Source organism: Canis aureus, chromosome 3 (genome assembly GCF_053574225.1).
Source record: "Canis aureus isolate CA01 chromosome 3, VMU_Caureus_v.1.0, whole genome shotgun sequence".
In the NCBI taxonomy this organism is placed as follows: domain Eukaryota; kingdom Metazoa; phylum Chordata; class Mammalia; order Carnivora; family Canidae; genus Canis; species Canis aureus.
Genome location: NC_135613.1, coordinates 44,851,940 through 44,872,610, shown reverse-complemented (window position 1 = coordinate 44,872,610; position 20,671 = coordinate 44,851,940). Strand labels below are relative to the sequence as shown.

Here is a 20,671-nt window from a genome sequence, read left to right as displayed (position 1 = left end):
CGAGTCTGTGTATGAACATCACCTCCACATCTCTTGCTCCCCTCTCCACCCCCCACCTCCATGATCACTGAGGAGTTTTCCAGGTCATAATGAGCTATCAAATGACATAATGCTCTCTCCAGAAGGCGGTCTCCCATAACACTGGTAGATGACTGCAATGCTCTCATATCCAGATGGCCTGGAATTTCCCTATGCACAGCCTCCTGGATGCTCCGGCTCTCCAGGAAGGAAGTCGTTTACTCCAGGTCCCTAACCAGCCCCTCTGTTTCAGGTGTCACTGCTACAGGAGGTCCTCAGACAATACGCTTGCTCAGGAATAACACCAAATGTCAGAGTGGATCTCCATTCCTTTGGCAGCGCTGCTAGAATGTTGTGCCAGAATTGCCCTTAGAGACCAATCAGTCCAGGTCTCCCTTTTGCACTTCCGGAAACTGAGACCCAGAGAGATGAAGTCAGTTGCCAAAAGTCACATGGGAATAGCATTCCAGCTTCCTTAACCTCTGGAGTGGTCTTTTCACAGAGGAATTGGGCATTATTCTACATTGTAACAAGCCTGCTGATGTCAAGAGTCTAATGACACAAGCAAACAAACCCAGGCTTCACAAATACTGGGCTCCTCCTTTTGTTTTTTGTTTTTCTTTTTTCTCTTCTCTATCCCCCAAACCCGCTCCCACCCCCCAATTTTGCTGGTCTCACTAACCTTTTCATGCTTTGTGGAACTTCTCTGCCCATCACATGACAGGAGAACTTCCCCCAAATAGTATAGAGCAGTGGTCCTCAAATTTTAGCGTCATCAGAATCACCTAGAACGCTTTACTAAGATTCACTGGTAGACTAGTCAATCCCCAGGGTGTTTGACTGAACTGGCCTGGAGTGAGCCTGAGACTCTGCATGTCTAGAAGTGCCTTGGTGGTACTGATACTGCTGATCTGGGGAGCCCATTTTCAGAACCACTAGAATAGAGGACTTTCTGCCCCACTAAAGAGCAATAGGATATTAGCAACAAGCACGAGAGTGGGACTCTAGGCCAGTCAGTGGTTCTCAAGTATGGATGAGTGTCCTACTCACTTGCAGAGCTATTAAAAGTATGATTCCCTTCTCCATCCCTGGAGAGACTATTTCAGTGTATCTTGGATAGGGCCTGGGAATCTGTATCCTTAACATAAATCTGTGAGTTCTGATCCACAACCAAGTTTGGGAAGGAAGCCAGATTCTAAATGACCGAGAATGGCCTGCAAGGATCTTAAGAAAGGGTCTCCCTACTGGTATGGTCACCAGTTCCTAGGTTTGTAAGTGCACCAAATCCATCTGTGATCCATTAGGGGAACCTAGTTTCTAGGTAACATGCCTGACAGCTGCAGGGTCTGATGGACAGGGTTCATATTTACCAAACATGTACCAGCTAGGTCATCTAAACACAGTACTTTAAAAAAAAATTTATTTATTCATGATAGACAGAGAGAGAGAGAGAGAGAGAGAGAGAGAGGCAGAGACACAGGCAGAGGGAGAAGCAGGCTCCATGCCGGGAGCCCGACGCGGGACTCGATCACGGGACTCCAGGATCGCGCCCTGGGCCAAAGGCAGGCGCCAAACCGCTGAGCCACCCCGGGATCCCCTAAACACAATACTTTTAAACCGTCTATGGCATGACATTTTCTTGTCATCCAAAAATTACTTTTTTCCTGCTAAACATCATGCTAGGTACTTCTTAGCTTCCACTGGGAATATAATCATCTCATTTCAAGCAGAAGGAGACTGAAGCAGAGGTTAAGAGCTTAAGAAATATGCTGAAGCACACATGGTTTATAACTGGCATGGTTGAGATTCAAAGCTAAGACCTTCTGAATCCAAAGTGCATTCTCTTTCCACTATTCCATCTGCTGATAACACCTGCAGTCATACTGAGGGCTGTTTTTCAGGAAAAGTAAGAGATTAAATTCCAAACTCCTTAGCTTAACATTCAAAGTCCTCTGCTCTTTGGCCTCAACATGCTTTTCCCAGCTTATCTAGTAGAATTCCTGACATTTCATCTCAAACCACTGGCTGGCTGTTTGATCTCCTGTACCTCATACTTCTCCTTAGTAGCACTTTGAAACTGTGATTAAAATAGGCACTAATGAGTGTTCAATACGGAACTCCTTAGTTTAAATATAAAATGTATGCAGGCCCGGAACAACTTGTTGACTACTGGATCCCTGGAACCCAGGATGGTCTTTCATATGCCGTGCACTCAGTGAAGGGTTAATGAATAAAAAAAAGAAGGAAGGAAGGAAGGATCGCTTATTCTTCCTTGAACATGTGCTGTCCCTTTCCTGACATTGCTCAGGCTATTCCTCTGAAAGGGAAGCTCTCCACACGTGTAAATATCACCTTCCCTTCCGTGATGTTGTGATTTATAATAAGAAATATATATTTGATCTTTGTCTTCATTCCTACCACAGAGTTCCCAAAACTCTTGGAATTTGCTATAAAAAGTGCTATAAGATGTAAGTGTTAAAAGAGCTATAAAAAGAGTCTTTTGTTATGTTAATGAGATTTATGGAAAGCTTCTGAGTGACCTAAGGATGGGGGCTGATCACGGGGGAATCAACCACCTGATTAGAGGGTTGGCACTTTCAGCCCCTCCTCTGGGGAGATGAGAGGAGCTGAAGATTAAGTTCAGTAACCACTGGTGGCCAGTGATTTAATTCATCATGACTATGTAACGAAGCCCCTCTAAAAACCCTGAAGGACTGGGCTTGGTGTGTTTCCAGGATGGTGAATGCGAGGAGATTGCACCTCTTCCATTTGGCCATTACTGAATTATATCCTCTTATAATAAACCAGTATTCTTGTAAGTAAAATATTTCTCTGAGTACTGTGAGCCACTCTAGCAAATTAACAAAACCCAAGAAGGGGGGCCATGGGAACTTCTGATCTATAGTCGGTGGATCAGAAGCACAGGCAGATAGAGCATCAGAACTGAGTTGAGTTGTAGGGCATTCAGCTGGTGTTAAGGGAAAACTGCTTGGATGTGTAGGGGAAAAGTCCACATTGGCATTGGTGTCGGAATCCCACCTTCAAAGGTCAAATGCCATCTTCTGCCAAGGATGTCATCATGTTAGCTAAAATTGACCCCTCTTCTAATATCCCATGGTGCTTTGTACCTTTAGGGTTATTTCCTCCTGTTACAACTCATATGTGCACATATTATCCCCACCTAATCCATGATCCCATTGGTGGGGGGATCCAGTGTTGACTCCTTTCGGTATATCTTCTGTAGATAGATACCAACCTGCCTCACAAAGAGTGGACACTCCATAAATGTTGGTGAACTGTTTATTGAATGAACTGTTGATGTGACAATCCTTTGAGAAGCCAAATACTACATGAATGTTTTATCTGGTTTCCTTTTCCTCTACAGTCTTGGTTCTGCATACTTCTCACTATTCCCACAAACACAGCATGTACTCATATTACTGGGCTTTTGCAAATGTTTTGCTCTGCTTGCTCTTTTCCTTCTTTGTAAGTGGCAGACTCCTTCCCCTGCACATGGAATCCCTTCAGCCATCACTTCCTTAGCCTTCCCCACTGTGAGTAGTCACTGGCTTTGCTACTTGTGGTTTGCTGCTTTTGCACCATCCTCACATTGCTCAGACTGTCTTGCAGTTCCTATTTTCTTGTCTGTCTCCTCAACTCACCTGTGAGAAATTTAAGCAAAGACTGGGTCTCTTTCATCTTTGTAAACTTGGAACCGGCAAAACATTTGCTACAATAGAGGCATTCAATATATATTCATGAGATTAATAACACATTGTTAATAATTTTATTTTACCTCTCTTGCTGAGTTCCAAAAAAAAGCTCTTGTGCAAGGAGACACTGAGCTAGGGGACCCTAAATGTTTGGGAATCTCTGCTTTCTTAACAGTTTGGCTACTTGCAGCATCCAATTCTCCCAATGACTTCTTGAAAATGACACAAGCTACATAAATTCCTTTGTCCTCGGAGTGAATTCTGAAAATAAGGCTCTTGTTTAGAGTTGTTAATTCAGATAAGCATCTATGTGTGTAAGCTTTGCAAAAGCAGGAACCATATTTACTTGGTTTCCCACTTATTCCCAAGACGTAGTGCAGAGAAGAGGCTCAACACATATTAAATGAATAAATGACTTCTGAAAGCTGTATTATTGCTTGCAGGGCATGAGAGTGCCAATTAGAACCTGTCATGAGTGCCAGAAGAAAATGTCATTGGTTGCCCAGTTTCCAGTGGTCCTTAACTTATAGAAGAATCATAAGAAGTTATATGCCTGGATTAAAGATGTGGTATTAATAGGGAAGATAATTTGGCCACAGCAGTTAATATTTTACAGCCCTGAAGAGCACAGTAGAGAAAGGACTGGACCATGAATAAGAAGACAGGAATCCTAATCTTGGCTCTGGCACCTTCCAACTGTATAGCCCTCGGCAACTCACTGAACCTCTCGGTTTCTTCCTCACTTGGGGAAAGCAGGCGGCAACTAACGTTTACTGCTAATTTACAATGTGCCATCTCCTGTGTGAGGACTTTTATGTATATTTCCTCACTTACTCTGAGGAAATTTGGCTGGGTTCTTTCCCCTCTGAATGCTAGAGATTTTATTATTCTCCACTAATTTAAATACCATGCCAAAGGACATAAAGCAATGAAAGATATACATTGAAAACAAAGTTAAGTGGTTATTAATTCTTTCTTAAAGAGTACATACACGTTGATTAAATCATGCCCTGGAAGAATGTTGATACAGAGATGTCACATGATTTCCTGATAGCCACTAGTGATTTCTGCAATGCCAGATGCACAGTTGAATGATGGAGGACACCTCTTTGTTCCCAGCTGCTCTACTCCCTGGTTATCAGACTGAAGAATGGTGGGCATTCTCACTCATAAGTGATTTCTCCATCAGTTGAAGCCAGTAAATGCTTTAGGGATGTTTATCTGAATTAACAGCTCTAAATGAAGGCCATATTTTCAAAATTAACTCCTGGGACTGAAGAAATAATAGGTTTTAATTTGAAGCCAAGAAATACAGGCCCAATCAAGCATCTCTCAATGAAACATTTCATGGAAGAGCAAGGAAATCACCTCAACAGAAACTGAGATTTTCACCCCTTGGGTGGTAAAGCTCAGGCAGACAATGAACTATTTTTATGCAGAGCAAAGAGCCAAAAGATAAAGGAAATCTTGACTTATGAGAAGTAGAGTTCTATGTGGGAGTTCCTTTTCATATAGTAAACCACACTATCCAGATGTCTCAAGAAAACCATTCCAAGGACAGAATTATTGCTTAAATGTTACATTTAAAGCAAGAAGTGTCACCCTGGAACCCAAGTCAAATATCCCAGAAAGCAACTTGTGAGTTCCATGAATCTTACAGTTTCAGTTGTTATGACAAATGAATATGTGGGAAATGGTCTCGGTATAGTGGACCCATTTCTGGCAGGTATTCTTGTCCTCAGTGTTCTTTATTTCTTTGAGGATATTGACTATCTAGGAATAGGATGGGATGCATTAAATTAACCCTCAGTTTTCCAATCTGCACCCACTATGCTGCTTCACTTGTAGCTAAAGCCCATCATTCAGTTCTCAGCCCAAGCTAGATAGGCAATCTCCACTCCTGGTGAAGTTCTAGTGGTATGTGTGCCCTGCTTTGAACTTTTGTTAGGTGGTCTTGGTTTCAAGAAAATACTTGGAATCAATAAGAGGATTAACACTATACAAACATGGGGCTAGATTTGAGACAGATCATCAGATACAACTATCCTACTGCTGGAGATCTATTCTGTTTGATGAGTGTGGTTTGGTTTGGACCAAAGGTGATGCAAAGGGCCATAATTTGGAGGGTGGTCCTCAGCCACATTGTGAGAATGGGCTCTGGGGTCAGCTCTGTATGTGACAATCGTGGTCTTAGGGTACTCTAGTTCTTGAAGGTTTATGTGTCTCAAAACCCTGAAGGCTGTGGAGAGACTTGATTCTCAAGAAAGCAGCTTCAGCTGGCATAGCCGATTAACCAGCACAGTTAGGCTGAATGCCCTCATAGTTACAGAAAAAGAATATTCAAGTTGCTGGTTAACACTCAATAACTAAAAACATCCCTTATAACCCTTTGCCCTGGAGCAGTGTGGTAAACTTGAGTCCTGCTAAGCTAAAGAAGCCTTCGAAATGTATCCTTATTAATCTTTCCTCCCGAGTTCTGACCTCCATCATCTCTCAGTCCAGGGCTTTACTCCTAATATTTTAACATTATTTGAGAGAGAGTAGAGGGGAGGGGCAGAAGGAGAAAGAGAGAATCTCAAGCAGGCTCTGCCCTCAGGGAAGAGCCCAGTGCAGAGCTCTATCTCAAGGCCTTGAGATCATGACCTGAGCCAAAATCAAGAGTCAGATGCTTAACTGACTGAGCCACCCAGGTGCCCCACTCCTAATATTTTAATTCCTGAAAACACTCTCTTAGTTCATGTCTCTGCCTTTTGGCTCTCTGACCTTCATCTATTCCATAAGTTCTTTCTAAATGACTCTCTTTTAAAAATCCCTGGGAGGTTTCTCCCCCAAGCCCAAAAAGACTTAATGAGTGTAGTGAAAGCAAAGATGTGAGGTGATAGAAATAGAATATATTGGTCTCTGCCCTCAATTCCTGGCACAGAGTTTCTAAAATTCTTGTAACTTCCTAAGTGATAAGAACACTAGGAGCATCTTTTGTTCTAATGAGGCAACTCTGGGTAGGCTCCTTGGAGGGGTTGGACACCAGAAGGACCAAGCAACAATTAAGGGTTTGGAATTTTCAACCCCACCTTTCATCCTCCAGAGAGGGAAGAGGGGCTAAAAACAGAGTTAATAATTGATCATGTCTATATGATGAAGTATCCATAAAATCCCAATAGCATGCAGTTCAGAGACCTCCCAGGCAGGTGAATATTTCCACCCTGGGAGGGTGATGCCCCCCAAGTCCATGCAGACTGATGCTCCTGTGTTCAGGACCCTCCCAGACCTCACTCTAGGTAGCTTCTTCATCTGGCAGTGCATGTGTGCCTTTGTCTTGTCCTTTAGTCAACTGGTAAAGCTAAGTAGGTGTTTCCCTTAGTTCTACAAGCTACTCTGGCAAATTAGTTGAACCTGAGGAAGGGCCCGTGGGAAACTGCACTCCGTAGACAGTAGGTGAGAAGCACAGGTGCCAGCCTGAGCAGTGACTGACATCCAAGTGGGAGGCAGTCCTGTGGGACTGATCCTGTAAGCTAGGACCCGATGGGGTCTACAGGTAGATAGTGTCTGAACTGAGTTAAATTGTACGATGCACAGCTGGTGTCCAAGACTTGCTTCTTATTGCAGGGTAGGGGACTTCCACACATTTGGTGACCAGAGAGTCAGAAATGAAGTGTTTTCTGTTCATCAAGGAGACTCACAGGGAAGAAAAACACAGAAAGAGCTCTGTTTTCCCCTACATGGGAAGAGAACAACTCTTATTCCTTACAAAGTACACTGCCATGAGAGTCAAGTTATTATGCTTGAGGTCTGACTCTGCTCTTCATCAGAAGTGCTGCGTTCTTGTGCAAGTCATTTAATCTCCCCAGGCTTTGTCTCCTTGTCCACACAGTGGGGGCAACAACACCTGTCATAACTAGCATTTATGGTGCTTATAACTGAGATAATGAATGTGAAAATTCCAAAGTGTTACACTGTCTGGATTCAGCAAGAGAAATGTTAACTATCAGTTATAATATCTCACAATTATGGAGCACCTACAATGTGCTATATGTTGTTATAAATGCTCTATAAATATCAATTCATTTCATCCTCAGAGCAACCCTATTTTATAGATTGGGAAGTAGAGAAGTTGTGCCCACATCACATAGTTGTCAAGTGGTAGGACTGGGTTATAAAACCAACAGTATGGGGATCCCTGGGTGGCGCAGCGGTTTGGCGCCTGCCTTTGGCCCAGGGCGCGATCCTGGAGACCCAGGATCGAATCCCACGTCGGGCTCCTGGTGCATGGAGCCTGCTTCTCCCTCTGCCTGAGTCTCTGCCTCTCTCCCTCTCTCTTGGTGACTATCATAAATAAATAAAAATTAAAAAAAAAAATAAATAAAACCAACAGTATGGCCCCAGAGGCCCTTGTCTGTAAAAAAAAAAAAAGGGAAGAAAGAAAGAAAAGAAAAAAAAAAAAGATGGGGAAAGGGAAGAAATCTCTTCTGACATAATAATTGTCCAAATAATTGGTGGTCTTTCTCTAATGATTACTTATTCAAAAATTTATATGTGTGGTGAATATTTACAGATTGTATACTATGTGTCAGGCATTTTGCTACATCTTGGATGTAGGAAAAGTAAATGTAATTCTAAAGGGACCTCAAAGGACACTGAAGCTAGTGATGGGCAGAGACCCCTAAATGGTGTGAGAAGTTTGGATGAGTGCTTGGGGGCCATGGAGGGGCAGTCAGCCAAGCTTGGTGGGGTCAGGCAAAGCATTCTGGTGAAGGTGATACTAGAGATGAGCTATAAAAGCAAGTAGGATTTAGCCAGACAATCACTGGCAGGTGGAAAGAGACATTTTAGGAAGAGAGAACAGTAAGTTCATAATTAGGATGGAAAATAGAACATGCAGGGAACAACCAGACCACAGTTGTTAGAATGTGATCCCATGTGGCTAGAGACCTGGTCTGATTATTCACCACCATATGCTCTGGCACTTCCTATTTGAATGCAAGACTTGAAAGGGCAGAAAACTTGTCTGTTTTGGGGCACTCTTATATTACCAGTTCCTGGTGAAAGGTGGTGCTCAATAAATATTTTTCAAAAACATACATATATGCACGGATAAATAGTATGTACTAAATAAATACTTCTGGGTGAATCATTTAATAAATGAACAAACAGGGAGTATCATTACAAAAGAGGCCGGGCAAGTTTCTAGCTTTCATGTATACTGCATCAAATATAAACCCAGTCAACTATCAATCAAACTAATTTGAACTGGATCATGAAGTGCCTTGGGTGCCATTCCACAATCATTGATTCTTGGACCTTCTGAGCCCTGTGATGATCTTTTAAAATGCTGGATAGTGAATGCATAGCACTTAGACTCACAGATTGAAATGATTTTGGAGGAGAAAGTTATGCGGGAACTTGGAGTTCAAACCTTACATTATAAAGATGAGGAGACCAAGGTTCGGCAACGTTAGCGAAATGACCAGGGTTATATAGTTATTTGGGGCAGAGCAGAAGATAATCCCACTTTTATTCATTAAATTGCATGAGCCTGTTTATGTAGTATCCAAAAAAGGCAACTTGGACTTGAACTTTTTGCTACCTTTAATCTTGCATTTGAATCTCTGAATTCATTAATAGCTATTCCCAAAGAATTTTAGTAGAATTTATGGCTGTTACTGATAAGTATTCACACTTTGTAAAGTAGTACAAGCAAATGTCAACAAAAATCCTCATCTTGAGCTTCCATTTGTTGAACTCTTATTGTCTACTAAGTGTCAAGGGTGCAAAGATTAATAAGATCCAGACTAATTTCTAACATCTTACCAGTTCTAAAATACTATGGTGCTCCATCCTATTTTCACATTCAGTTTGTCCTAACTTAGTTTGGAGGGCAAATTTCCATGCAATAGTTTTTTTTTCTTCTTCTTCTTTTTAATGTTGCTCAATGTTTTTGTCTTTATGGAAGGGATTCATAACTCCACAAAAAGTTCATGCTTACTTGTTGGATGCTCCATGAAGGTTTGTCAGTACAGTAAAGTTGTTTCTCACACTTCGCAAGCTGGCAAGGACCTAGAAGGACAATTATCAGGATGGTTAGGAACAAAGGGAGACCAGTGGGCAAGTTCAGAGGCCACAGAGAAACTGCACCTGGGGCAGAGGGAGAGCAAGCCAGGGCCAGCATGATACATACCTGGGCAAAAGGTGTGACAATCAAGTCATCGCCATGTCTGGTGAAGAGAGAGAAACAAACATTTAGAAACGAATTTGAATTATAACTATGACATAAAAGTTGTAATATTAAACTTTATCAGTGTTAGCAACACAAATGTTACACAAGTCTTTCTACCTGGATATATGGCAGGACTGATCTAGGCATAAATGGAAACCCTAAGAACTCGAAAGAGAAAAATACCAGGTTCATGGCTCCTGGGCTTACAGTGACACAGAAAAGCACTTGCAAGTAAGCGTATATCCTCAGGGTACATTCCCATTAAATAGCAGACCCAGAGTACTGTAATTCAAAGCGACTTGGTTGCCAAGAGCCAGGAAATTCAAAGGGAAGGCTGCTCACAGGCACACACAGAGTTGGAAAAAATGGCATAACAGTCTGGATAAAGGTTAACTTTGGATTTCCTGGCTTTTGTTGATTTGAACCACAGCCTTAATGCCATTTAAACACAGATTTCTGTCTGGGAATCCCATTACTTTTTTTGTTTTTAATATAACTTTTTTTCTTAAAGTACCCAAGGAGAAGCTTTCAAGATGGGAGTGTATAGACTGAGCCTACTATTAACCATATCACTGTTGTTCATTTTGTCCCAAAGATCTGATGATGATATAACTAGTGTTACGTAAATCTGTACTTAGGAAGAGTCAAAAGCATGTTTTCAGAAATGCACTCTCTCTCTGGCACATGCTTTGATAAATCTACTTAAGCCCATATTTGGCAAGCTCTTCATAAAGTCATTAGAAGTCACATTGTTGTTAGTTGCAGACACAAAATCAGGCCAATTTATTATTTGTGAATCGAAACAGCTGCACAGAAGTTGACTGACAACGACCTTCTTTTACTGTCTGATCTTCTCTGTCCTCATTGCCATATAAATATGACACCTTATTATGTGAGCACAACCAATGATTATGCAGCACCTGCCTCAGTATCAGGCATTACATTTGATGTTGAGATGCAGAGCTCAACAACTCATATGCCCAAGTGGGCCTCTTCTCTAATATGGACGCACCTCTCTGGGGTCTTATTTAATATAATACTTTGCTTTCTACCTTCATCTTTAGCTAGAAGTCCCCCTTCAATTCATTCCAGTCAAGTTCTTGTGCATCTACTGTGTACAATGACTACAAAGAGAATACTGACGAGAGCATTCTTTGCATGATTACCATACGTCAGACCCTGCTCTAAGCACTTTATGTGCAATATCTCATTTAACTCTTGTAAGAAGGCTTAAGGCAGGTTACTCGTAATATTCCCATTTAAAGATGGTATCAAGGCTTAGAGAAGGTAAGCTACTGCTTAACCAGCACATCATAAGTGGAAGAGCTAAGACTGTTTTGTAGCCAAAATCTGTGTTTTTAGCCATTAAATTACCTATGTTATGATGACCCTACATAGTTGGCATATTGAATTATACAGAGTCCATGATACCACCCTCCCCTCGCCCCTGTCCTACCCGCCGTTAAAACACAGTAGGGGATACAGAAAAGACCGCAATAGATATAGAATGAGAAATACAAACACCTAATGGGAAAACTTAATGGGTTGTACAGGAGAGGTAATAATTACAAATTAGAGGAAGTAGGGCAGGCTTGATTGAATGAGTGGTTTTGAGATGAACTTTGAAGGGCAGGCTTTAAAAAGCATGCCACCAATGAGAAATGGCAAGAACAAAGGCATGAAATGGGAAAGTACTGAGCATGCTCACTGAGATGCCTGATGGCTATTTGGGCAGATTTGAACACACTACCTAGAGACATTTTTAGAGGATATGATTAGAGGGTCCTTCACACCCATCTTACGGGTGGTATAGACCATGTCATAGAGGTGGTACATAACTCAGAAGGGAGAAGGGAGTTAGTGAAGGTTCTTAGTGAGGTAGACAAATGGAAAAGTGCGTTAGAAAGGAAAATGCTGCAGACACCAAGAGACAGATCAGAGAGAGGACAGAGTCAGGAAGAATGGTTAGAGGGATAATGCAGTCATTCAGACAAGAAGAAATTGGTGAAGCAGAGGAAGAAAGAGGAAAAGACAGTTTGAAGAGACCCTAAGTCTTGCCAAAGACTCAGCATTTAATTGGCTAAGGGGTCATAAAGAAATACTAGTCCAGTTTAAAAGATAGGTGAGAGGGAAAATAGTGAAGTCATAAGCAGAAATAAGAAAGTAAGGAGAAATTGGGCGGGAGACATGTCACTTTCCCACAAGCTGAATTTTAAGATCCTCATTGATATCCCAGTGGAGACATCAAGCAGGAAGACGGAAATATGGGAACTGGAGCTACACATTTCAGAGGGGGTAAAGTTAAAGCAATGGCAGGGACTGGCTTCTGGAGGTGGGGAAATATAGAGAAAGAGAGAAGCCTCAGGGTTCTTGGAGAAAAGCCAAAGGAGACAGAAGAAGGTGCTGAGAGAAGCAGTTGTGATAAAGGCAGGGTGGTGAACTATACCAAGAACTGCCCTTTACCAAGCCATTTTCTTGAGATGAACTTTACATGGGTGAAATATCTTGCTATTTGTTCTGATTTCTGCTAGGAAGTTCACATTGTTCATAAGGGCCTCAGGATGAGTTGGGGATCTAAGGTAATGAAGCTAAGAGTTAAGTAGATTATCTAAGGCTCCTAGATTTTGGGAGTCTAAATACCCAATAAAAGCTAACCATGTAAGCAAATCTCATACACATGTAGCACCTAAAGCTGATGAATTGTTGCATGAACGAGGAGTTACCAAAAAGGCACAAAGCAATGATTTAAGGGAAGAAAAGACTAAGGGGGCACCATGTCAGCATGACTTTATCATCATGGAACTTTTGAAGTTTAGGAAAGCAGAAATTTCAGGGACACCTGGGTAGCTCAGTGGTTAAGCTTCTGCCTTTGGCTTAGTACATGATCCTGGGTCCTGGAATTGAGTCCCACATCGTGCTCCCTGCAAGGAGCCTGTTTCTCCTGTCTATGTCTCTGCCTCTCTCTGTGTGTGAACAAATAAATATAATCTTTTTTTTTTTTTTTAAAGGAAAGCAGAAAAATCAGAAACAAGAGATGGACTTGCAGGTCCCCAGCGCTGGTTCCTTTAAAGGATTTGAAAGGCAAAAGCTCATGCTGTACATCATATAATAGCTGCTAGGGGAATGGATCAGACAATTTGCAGGTAATTTATAGCAAGCATAGGAAAAAAACAAAACAAAATTCCTATCTGAGCACAGCCAGATTATTTATTAAACTATTCTAAAATGTTTAATCATAATTTGATATATTAATAATTACAATAAAATGGCACGGAAATAATAAAATTAATTATGATTAATTATGAAAACTGATGTACTTCTTTGTTTCCCAAATGGCTAGGGAGGGCAATGCCAGATGTTCAGAACCATGGCATGAGCAACATCTAGTGACAAAACCAGCACATTACAACTTTGTAGAATAATTGCTGACGACAACTATAGGTCTTCAAACGAGTGCAGGTCTGCACTAAACAGTGAAAAGGTTTTCTAGAAAGTAAAAATGCTACTTCCTTTGGTATGCCCTCTGGATTCCATTAATTTTGTCTTTCTCTGTTTCATACCTACACATAGAATTCTACTTGTAACGCTGATTTTACTCTGTCCTACAGATAGACATATACTACGGTGGTCAAGAACACAGATTTTGAAGCCAGACAGCACTGGTTTGTTTCTGGATTACACAATTACTAGCTATTAGACATCAGGCAACCTCTCTAGGCCTCAATTTCTTTATCTGTAATGTGGTGTGTTGTAAGAATTAAGTTAGTTGTACATGTACAACTCTTACAACAATGCTTGGCACATATAAGCATTTATTCATTTAGTCATAGTTATTCTTGTTAGTAGTAGGTATCATTATTATTATAATTTTAAAATTGCATGTCTATCTTCCCTACTGGTGAGAACTCTGTTGGGAGAGTCATATCCTCCCCTCTTGCAGTCAAAAGAACTAATGTTGTACTTTACAGTTTATAAAGCATTTTCACATACATTATTTCATGTGACAAGAGAATGTTCTTGACCCTAAAATATGGCGCAACCACCTATCTTGTTGGTCAAGCCTGAAACCTCCCCCCATACAACCACCAACCCCTGCTTATGCTAACTTGCAAATATTTATTAATTGCCCACTGGATCTCCTCTAATGTAGATCCCTACCCTCTATTATGTGGATTACCGAAGCAGTCCTCCATTTGGCTCTTGGACACTAGTCTTTAGGCTTGTCCACCATCCAAACCACTCTTGAATGTAATCAGAGCTATCTTTCAAAAATATTCATTGGATTATGTATTTTCCTGCTTAAAAGCCTTTAGTAGCATGGCGCCTGGGTGGCTCAGTCAGTTAAGCATCTGCCTTTGGCTCAGGTCATGATCCCGGGATTCAGGGATGGAGTGCTACATCCGGCTCCTTGCTCAGTGGGGAACCTGCTTCTCCCTCTCCCTCTGCTGCTGCCCATGCTTATGCATGCTCTCTTTCTCTGATAAATAAATAAGTAAGTAAGTAAATAAATAAATAAGTAAAATCTTAAAAAATAAAAAGCCTTTAGTAGCTCCCCACTAATTCCCTTCAGTACAGAGACCAACTCCTTAGGACAGGCACCTGGTGATGAGGTTTCTGTTTACTTTTCCAGCCTTGCTTCTCACCACTTCCTCATCTGCTCACATTCTCTGCCTCAGTTGCACTGAGTTGTGCTTCTTCATAATGCTCCTGACAACTAGAGAGTAGTTAGCACATGGCCCTTCTTCCTGCATAATCCTCCACCTGGCTAACTCTTATATCTTAGCCCTAACTATTCAAAGTGGGTTACTCACCTGCCTGGCCAGACCTTTCAAAGTCCCCCGAATACCTTTCTATAATTCCCCTAATTCGAAGATATTAAAACTCCCTATAGACTTATTAAACTTTCAACCCTCATGAAGACACAGAAAATGTTTTCTTTGCTTGCAGAGTGCCTAAATTTAAAAGTTTTTGTTATAAAAAAAGAATGAATATGATCCTCATAACAGCTGGGAAAGTAGGCAGAGCAGAGATTAATATCAATATTTTTATTTTTCATCCTCATTTTGAGTCTGTATATATACTAAATATCCATATGATTTAGAGTGAAGCCTTGGTTCCCCGTTTATTAGGCATGTTACTTAACTTCCTTAAGCATTAATTGTCTTCATCTTTAACACAAGAAAATTATAGTACCAACTCAAGTAAAGTAATGGGAATTAAATGAGTTAACGTATGTAAAGTACTTTAAATAGTACCTAGCACATAGGAAATGCACTTTTATTTTATGTGCACTTTTATTTACAGGTAATTTAGCACTGTAAAAGAGATTCAATGCCAACATCAGGATGCTAGTAAGTGTGATGGCTATAGGTCTAACTGAAGTCTTAAGCACCACGGGGTACTTTTTTGGTAGTCCATCAATAAACTGGTCTTACATTTAAGTGAGCAGTTATTAATGCTTTTTTCCCTTGAATGCTCTCTCTAGAGACCATTTAGCTCTCACACAAATGACTTTAAAATGCTCTTTGCCTACATTAGGCTTTGCAAATGGGGTGACCAAATGAAGGAAATGCGGATCTTCCTTCCCTGTGGATTTGTGGACTGTCAAAACTCCATCCTGTTCAGGGTAGTTCCTGCCACAGTTTTGAACAACGTAACTGGTCTCACCAGTTTCCAGTACTTGATGTTCCCATTGGGAAATCTGTACCTCGGTGTACATAGGCATTACGTTAGAGATGACTATAACAGAGGAACAAAAGAGAAATCAGCAGAGTATTGCCACATCTAGGAAAGCATCTGAAATTTCCTCATGGGACCCAGTGATGATCTTGTTTTCTTTAATAAAAAGCCTTATTTCAATCTTTCTTTGGTTGCTAAAAGTTAAAGCCACTTTTAATTTTCCATTCCCATTTTTAATCTTAATATTTTCTCACTCACTCTCCCTGCTGATGTTTCCCTTTACTCTTCTGAAAGTGTTCAGATGAGAAATGTGGAAAAGCTAGTGTTTTCCCTACTACTGGGCTTTTTATTTATTTATTTATTTATTTTTATTTATGATAGTCACAGAGAGAGAGAGAGAGAGAGAGAGAGGCAGAGACATAGGCAGAGGGAGAAGCAGGCTCCATGCACTGGGAGCCTGACGTGGGATTCGATCCCGCGTCCCCAGGATCACGCCCTGGGCCAAAGGCAGGCACTAAACCGCTGTGCCACCCAGGGATCCCTACTACTGGGTTTTAAGAAATATTTTATTTAAATTCAATTTGCCAACATATAGTATAACATCCAGTGCTCATCTCATCATGTGCCCCCCTTAATACCCATCTCCCATTTACCCCATCTCCCCACCCCCCTCCCTTTCAACAATCTTTTGTTTCCCAGAGTTAGGAGTCTCTCATAGTTTGTCTTCTTCTTTAATTTTTTACCATTCAGTTTCCGTCCTTTCACTATTTCTTATATTCCGTATATAAATGAAACCATATGATAATTATCTTTCTCCGATTGACTTACTTCACTCAGCATAATACCCTCCAGTTCCATCCATGTTAAAGTAAATGGTAGCTATTCATCCTTTCTGATGGCTGAGTAATTTTCCATTGTATATATAGACCACATCGTTATCCCTCATCTGTTGAAGAACATCATGGCTCCTTTCACAGTTTGGCTATTGTGGACATTGCTGCTATGAACATCGGGGTGCAGGTGTCCCATCATTTCACTACATCTGTCATTGGGGTAAATACCTGGTAACCTCTAGGGTTTTTTTTTTTTTAAAGATTTATTTATTTATTTTTATTTATGATAGACACTGAGAGAGAGAGAAAGAGGCAGAGACACAGGAGGAGGGAGAAGCAGGCTCCATGCCGGGAGCCCGACGTGGGACTCGAACCCGGGACTCCAGGATCGCGCCCCCGGCCAAAGGCAGGCACCAAACCGCTGAGCCACCCAGGGATCCCACCTCTAGGGTTTAATACAGAGTTATTATGCAAGTTTTCCACCTTCTACATAAATCCATGATGGTACCATGCTGAATACGAGGAGCTTCTGAGCTGGGAGCATCCCATAACCCCCACCCAATGACCTTTCCATCAAGACTCTAGACCTATCCTTCTTTTCCTTGGCTCCCATGGGAAGAAGACAGGAAAAGCATGGAGAGGATTGTGGGTTGCTCTTCTTCTATTCATTTCAATTCACTCTGAAGAGTAATAATCAGGTGAAATATCTTTGAGAGCATTACTTCAGTTTAGCTCAAGCTACTGATGTGAAACTGGATTTTCCAACACAGTCCTGATAAAAGGAAATACCAGAAAAATCTGGATATCATTCAAGCTCCTCTTCTTTTTGTATTGAGAAATAGAAATTCCTAAACCGACAAATATGTAAAAGTTTACCTCTAACGTTGAAACATTTGCAAAGTAAAAAAATACGCCATTTTTATTCATTCAAAGATTTTAATAGATTCTATTATCAATATCTTTGAAAGGGTGATCTTATATTGCCCACTGTGTTTTCTCAGGAAAGGCTATTCTTTATTATGAAAGTGTGTCCTTTCTACATTTTTTCTTTTAATTTTAAGAAGTCCTTTTCTCGAAAAACAAAAACAAAACAGTGAGAATGATACTAGATAACTTACACATACAATTATAACTTGCCTAAATTTACAGTAGGTTCTAAGTTAGGGGGAAAATTTTGCTGGTTGACAAAATTGAAGAGGGTAAACCATGAATATTAGAGACACCACATGCAGAGTCACTTAGAATTAGGTCTCTTTTTTTACAGCTGTAGACTGAGTTGGACTGTAATCTTTAAGGTCTCCTTGAGTTCAAAATTTTCATAACCTTTGGTTCTTAAAAAATTATCAGAATTTAATCTGAAGTTTGGTCAGAACCTTCTGGGAAGCCTCAGAATGACCCTGAGATTCATCACGCTATTTGGCAAGAGTGTGGGGTACTGTGAGCTGCCTTCCAAAGCTAATCTTTTACCTGTCAGACACTATGTGAATGGAACTATAATTACTTTCAGCTCACCCGGTTTCCTCTGCTTTCTACCTACGATGTCTAGAGAGGTGTTTCTCTTGGTAAAAGAGGAAATTCCAGGTATACTCAGCCAAGCCCCCATGCAAACCTTGGTCAGAAACATTCTTGGCTCGGCATGATCTGCAGCAAAGGGATTACCTCTCCTCCTGCCTCAGGCACCTTGACTCTGCACTCATCTGTCTTCTATCTGGTGGTAGAGATTCTACTCTGCAGTTTAAAGAATATAGGCAAATAGAATAAAAAAATTTGAATGTGGTCTTAGCTACATTGTGGGATACAGCATGGCATACAGTCATAGAGTCACGGAATGAGGGCAGTTTTCTCCAGTCTCTCAAAGGCTTGCTTTCATTATCTATACAGTGAAGATAATAGTGGTACCTACCTGACAGGACTGTCATGAAGATTAAAAAAAATAAGCCATATTGGTACCACTGGCCTTGAGATAAGCACTCATTAAATATTTCCTTCCACTCCGTAGTAGAGTTATGTGGGTGTTCTTTTTATCTTTCTTATTAACTGTAACCTCCCTGAGAGCATGCAACCTTTCTGAGAATATCTGTTTTTAACCCATCTGTGATTTTTCCACTGTTTTGTTAATCTTTTATTCCCAGAGCCTAACATACTGCATGGCACATTGGAGAGATTTGGGACGTATCTGCCAAATGAATGAATAAATGAATTTTGGCCTACCCAACAATTGAGACATTTTAGGCCAAGGGTGCTTCTATTGGAATTTGTTGGCAGAAATGCCCTGAGAATCCTTTCTTACTGGTAGCTTTAAAATGTCTCCTGCCCCTTTCATAAGAAGGTGACCCTTTTTTGCTTCTTTTCCAACAGCAGAAGAGAGCCCAGTGAAAATTTCCAGGCCAGAGATTTTAGGGAGCTACCAATATCTTTATAACATATGATGTTAAAAACAATTGTACATGTGCCCAGAAACCTCTTAAGGCATGAATTCCAGCATCCAGCTTTATTTAGTTTCAGAAATTTAATAAACGAGTAATACAACCTTGTCATTGTTCTTTAAGAATTAGAGATCTACAATTAATAGCAGCAAAACAAAAACATCAGCTGTGTTTAATAGGGTGGTGGAGTGTTGTGTCTCACCAAGGAACCCAGCAGCAAGTGGGCATTGGGTTAAGGTTCCAGAAAAGGGATGCAGACGGCTGGATGATGGCTATTAAATGTCACCAAAGACCACTGAGAAAGGAGGCATGTCCCCAACTGCTGTTTTTCTTTTTCACCATAGCCTCATGCAAACTGCATATACTGTGGAAAATTCAAGTATTATTTGCAAAAAGTGTCAAGGTTCTCAACCCATAAATGATTCAACAGTTCAGGAAATGAAGCCGAATGACAGTTTTTTTTTTTTTTAAAGTATCAATAACAGAGGAAAACTGTACACTGTGCCTGAGATTTTGAATACCTTTGGAGACCTCAGCTACATATTTCTCATGCTAGTGAGTACTAATGTCTTAAAGATCATCATTGTCACCTCTGCCCATGTTCATTTTTCTCCTCTCTCCTTCCCACGGTTAAAGAGGGAACAGTTGTTGTTGTGCTGTGACAGGTTAAAGATGAGATAAGTGTGAGACTGGAAGCCACACAGGGCTCGTACTTACTGCTCGCTTGGAAGTGAAGAGTTTCTTGACATTGCCTTTGGTGACAGGTCATAGTCGCTGTCTGATCTGTAGAGAAAGGACTCTCTACGCTGGCTGTGCCCAGGAAAGGTGGCATGGAGCACCAACCCAGAGGAAGAGCTGGCCTGGGGGTCCAGCGGGCTCCGACCTGGAGAAGGGCCATTTTCCACATCAAAGCTTAAGAGAAAGCAAAAAATTCTGGTCACATAATCATGGAGGAGGACATTCGATGTACATTCATAGAGAACCAAAGTGTGCCAGGCATTTTGCATAAAACGTCTGCACTTTATGCAAAATTTTAATCTTCTAAACAACTTTGAGTTGCAATCACTATTACTCTCATTTTGTATGAAGGAAACAGTCCCGCAGAAGTCCAGTCATTAGTAAATAGTGGAGGCAGGACTTGAACCCTGGAGCAAAGCCCCATGACCTTTCAGCGGCAAGAACATTTGACAAATTCAGAATAAGAGCCAACCATAAAATAATTTGGTGATAATAAGCAACTCCAGAGACTGCATCTAACACAGCTCTAGGTGTCAGACACTAAACTATCACTTAAATGAGTCTTCAGAGCTGGGAGACTTCTTCCTGCCATAAATAAACATCACGGTCTCATTAAAGATACAATATGCATATTTCGCAATGTTTCAGGAACAGAGTGCTATCCTGAAAACATTCACTGGCTGATTAGGTGGGAGGCCCAGTCTGAGACTTAATATTCATATGCAAGTTTAATCGCAGAAAATGGTTTAATTAATCTGGTGATGCCAAATTACCCTCCAGGGCTGCAGAACTTTATCGTAGGGTTCTAGCCACTGGCTCCAGCATAGGAGAGACTTTAGGATTTCTAGTTAGTCTGCTCACCCTAGGAAGGTACCCTCAAGCCCAGATTAGTCGAACAAGGTTTGATCTATGAACACTGATGAGAGCAGTGGAGATTTAGTCTCTTGTCCTCTCTCCCTATCCTGGTAGCTTGTTAGGCACTGTGTCCTTCCCCTGCTCTCCATCATCCTCTATGCATTTGCCCGTGTGCACTACCTCCCTTTGCTTTAA

General features: G+C 41.1%; 1 protein-coding gene and 1 long non-coding RNA gene across 6 annotated transcripts in view; one reads left to right on the top strand and one right to left on the bottom strand.

The window, feature by feature from the left end:
* Positions 1 to 20,671, bottom strand: part of PDE4B (phosphodiesterase 4B) — a 548,107-nt gene that overhangs the window by 102,639 nt on the left and 424,797 nt on the right. For all 5 annotated transcript variants that reach the window (XM_077892166.1, XM_077892167.1, XM_077892170.1 and 2 more), the window contains 3 exons: positions 19,601 to 19,795; positions 9,907 to 9,943; positions 9,715 to 9,785 (listed from right to left, as the gene is read on the bottom strand). In XM_077892166.1, coding sequence (XP_077748292.1) covers positions 9,715 to 9,785; positions 9,907 to 9,943; positions 19,601 to 19,795 — 303 coding nt within the window. The remainder of the gene's footprint in view (positions 1 to 9,714; positions 9,786 to 9,906; positions 9,944 to 19,600; positions 19,796 to 20,671) is intronic.
* Positions 164 to 13,856, top strand: LOC144310753 (uncharacterized). Its single transcript, XR_013376429.1, has 3 exons — positions 164 to 451; positions 12,954 to 13,088; positions 13,554 to 13,856. It is a non-coding gene; the product is annotated as an uncharacterized LOC144310753 (long non-coding RNA).